This window comes from Oncorhynchus nerka, linkage group LG18 (assembly GCF_034236695.1).
Source record: "Oncorhynchus nerka isolate Pitt River linkage group LG18, Oner_Uvic_2.0, whole genome shotgun sequence".
NCBI lineage: Eukaryota > Metazoa > Chordata > Actinopteri > Salmoniformes > Salmonidae > Oncorhynchus > Oncorhynchus nerka.
This window is the reverse complement of record NC_088413.1, coordinates 18,035,165-18,037,672: the sequence shown is the minus strand read 5'-3', so window position 1 is coordinate 18,037,672 and position 2,508 is coordinate 18,035,165. Positions and strand designations below refer to the sequence as shown.

At 43.9% G+C, this 2,508-nt stretch overlaps 1 protein-coding gene across 1 annotated transcript in view; it reads right to left on the bottom strand.

Moving 5' to 3' along the window:
* LOC135561594 (mucin-2-like) overlaps positions 1–118 on the bottom strand; it is a 2,499-nt gene extending 2,381 nt beyond the window's left edge. Inside the window, exon 1 of the mRNA XM_065003305.1 lies at positions 1–118. This exon is cut by the window's left edge and continues 1,737 nt beyond it. Within this exon, the coding sequence (XP_064859377.1) occupies positions 1–118 (118 nt within the window).
* Between the last annotated feature and the right edge of the window lie 2,390 nt (positions 119–2,508).

Sequence of the window (2,508 nt, the reverse complement as noted above, 5' to 3'; positions counted from 1 at the left end):
CTGGATGAGAGGACATGGTGGGGTACAGGGGACTGGTGGGTGTCCTGCCTGCTGGATGAGGGGACATGGTGGGGTACAGGGGACTGGTGGGTGTCCTGTCTGCTGGATGAGAGGACATGGTGGGGTACAGGGGACTGGTGGGTACTGTGTAGTGGTTGGGATTATGCTGGCTCAAGGATGACAACATATGAGAGCAGTGTCACATGCTAACACATGGACTGGAACACCCACGCATGTACACATGAATGCACGTGTGGCCGATGTGAAATGGCTAGCTAGTCAGCAGTGGTGCGCGCTAATAGTGTTTCAGTCTGTGACGTCACTCGCTCTGAGACCTAGAAGTAGTGGTTCCCCTTTCTCTGCAAGGGCCGTGGCTTTTGTGGCGCGATGGGTAACGATGCTTCGTGAGTGACTGTGGTTGATGTGTGCAGAGGGTCCCTGGTTCGAGCCCAGTTTGGGGTGAGGAGAGGGACGGAAGCAATATAAGGATACACTCACACACACACATGCATGCACATACTCACAGCATACACACGTTTGCTCACTCGCACAAAAATACACACACACACACACACATTACTATCATGCCATTTTATTATCCGGTAATTACATATGGACGCCTTCATCTCTGTGCAAAAGTCCCAATTAGTAGCCTCCAGTGTTAATAATGTATAAATAGCATAGCTATCTATCTGTGTTTTAAACTGGCACTAGTAATCGATTGTAAGACTGCGCTCTATTTTCTGTGCTCTTGTAAACCCAACCGCCTGCTGTAAAACAGAACACAGCCATATAAAGCCCTGTTCACTGGTGATACATTCAAACGCAGCATCTGTCCTTGTAGCACACTGAGCCAGCGTCTCTCTCTCTCTTCTCTCCCTCATCTAATCTCTCTCTTCCACATCCTCCCTCTCCCCCTCGCTCTCATAGTCTCTCAGTCTTCCTCATCCTAACTGTCTTTTCTCCCCCTTCTCTCATCCTTCGCCCCCCCCCGCTCTCTATCTCAACCTCACATCCTTATATCTCTCCCCTCTACCCCTGCTCCCCTCCCTCCCTCTCCATCCCTTTCTCACCTAGCCACCATCGCACAGCACGGCCGGCTATACACCCAACATCTGGGTCTGGCTGTTCTGAGCGGCTGCCAGAAGAGCCCTAGGTTTAAAGAGATGTAAACCGCCAGCTGAGTCTGCCTGGTCTCTGTGCTTCAGATCTGTTTGAATGTCAAACCCGCTCGGGTGCCAAACTCGCCTCGCTGTCCATTGCATATTATGTACCACGGAATAAAACCTTCCAATGTATACATAAATATGTAATAGCCAGGAAGAAGGCCATATATGGAGATGTATTATGTGACATACTGTACAATGGGACATTGTTTGTGGCTGGTCAACAGGTTGTTTGTTTGTCAAATGCAATAGTGGTATTTGCATTTGAAATAGTGGTAGGTAGGCTGGTGCATATTATATATACAGTGGTATTTGCATTTGAAATAGTGGTAGGTAGGCTGGTGCATATTATATATACAGTGGTATTTGCATTTGAAATAGTGGTAGGTAGGCTGGTGCATATTATATATACAGTGGTATTTTGCATTTGAAATAGTGGTAGGTAGGCTGGTGCATATTATATATACAGTGGTATTTGCATTTGAAATAGTGGTAGGTAGGCTGGTGCATATTATATATACAGTGGTATTTGCATTTGAAATAGTGGTAGGTAGGCTGGTGCATATTATATATACAGTGGTATTTGCATTTGAAATAGTGGTAGGTAGGCTGGCAACAGGCTTGTTGCATATTCATATACAGTGGTATTTGCATTTGAAATAGTGGTAGGTAGGCTGGTGCATATTATATATACAGTGGTATTTGCATTTGAAATAGTGGTAGGTAGGCTGGCAACAGGCTTGTTGCCCGGCTGGTGCATATTCATATACAGTGGTATTTGCATTTGAAATAGTGGTAGGTAGGCTGGTGCATATTATATATACTGTGGTATTTGCATTTGAAATAGTGGTAGGTAGGCTGGTGCATATTATATATACAGTGGTATTTGCATTTGAAATAGTGGTAGGTAGGCTGGTGCATATTATATATACAGTGGTATTTGCATTTGAAATAGTGGTAGGTAGGCTGGTGCATATTATATATACAGTGGTATTTGCATTTGAAATAGTGGTAGGTAGGCTGGTGCATATTATATATACAGTGGTATTTGCATTTGAAATAGTGGTAGGTAGGCTGGCAACAGGCTTGTTGCCCGGCTGGTGCATATTATATATACAGTGGGGCAAAAAAGTAAGGCAAAGGGTGGCTACTTTGAAGAATCTGAAATATAAAATATATCTTTATTTGTTTAACACTTTTTTAGTTACCACATGACTCCTTATGTGTTATTGATGGTTTTGATGTCTTCCCTATCATGCTACAATGTAGAAAATAGTACAAATAAAGAAAGGCCCTTGAATGAGTTGGTGTTCTAAAACTGTTGACCTGGACTGTAAATATG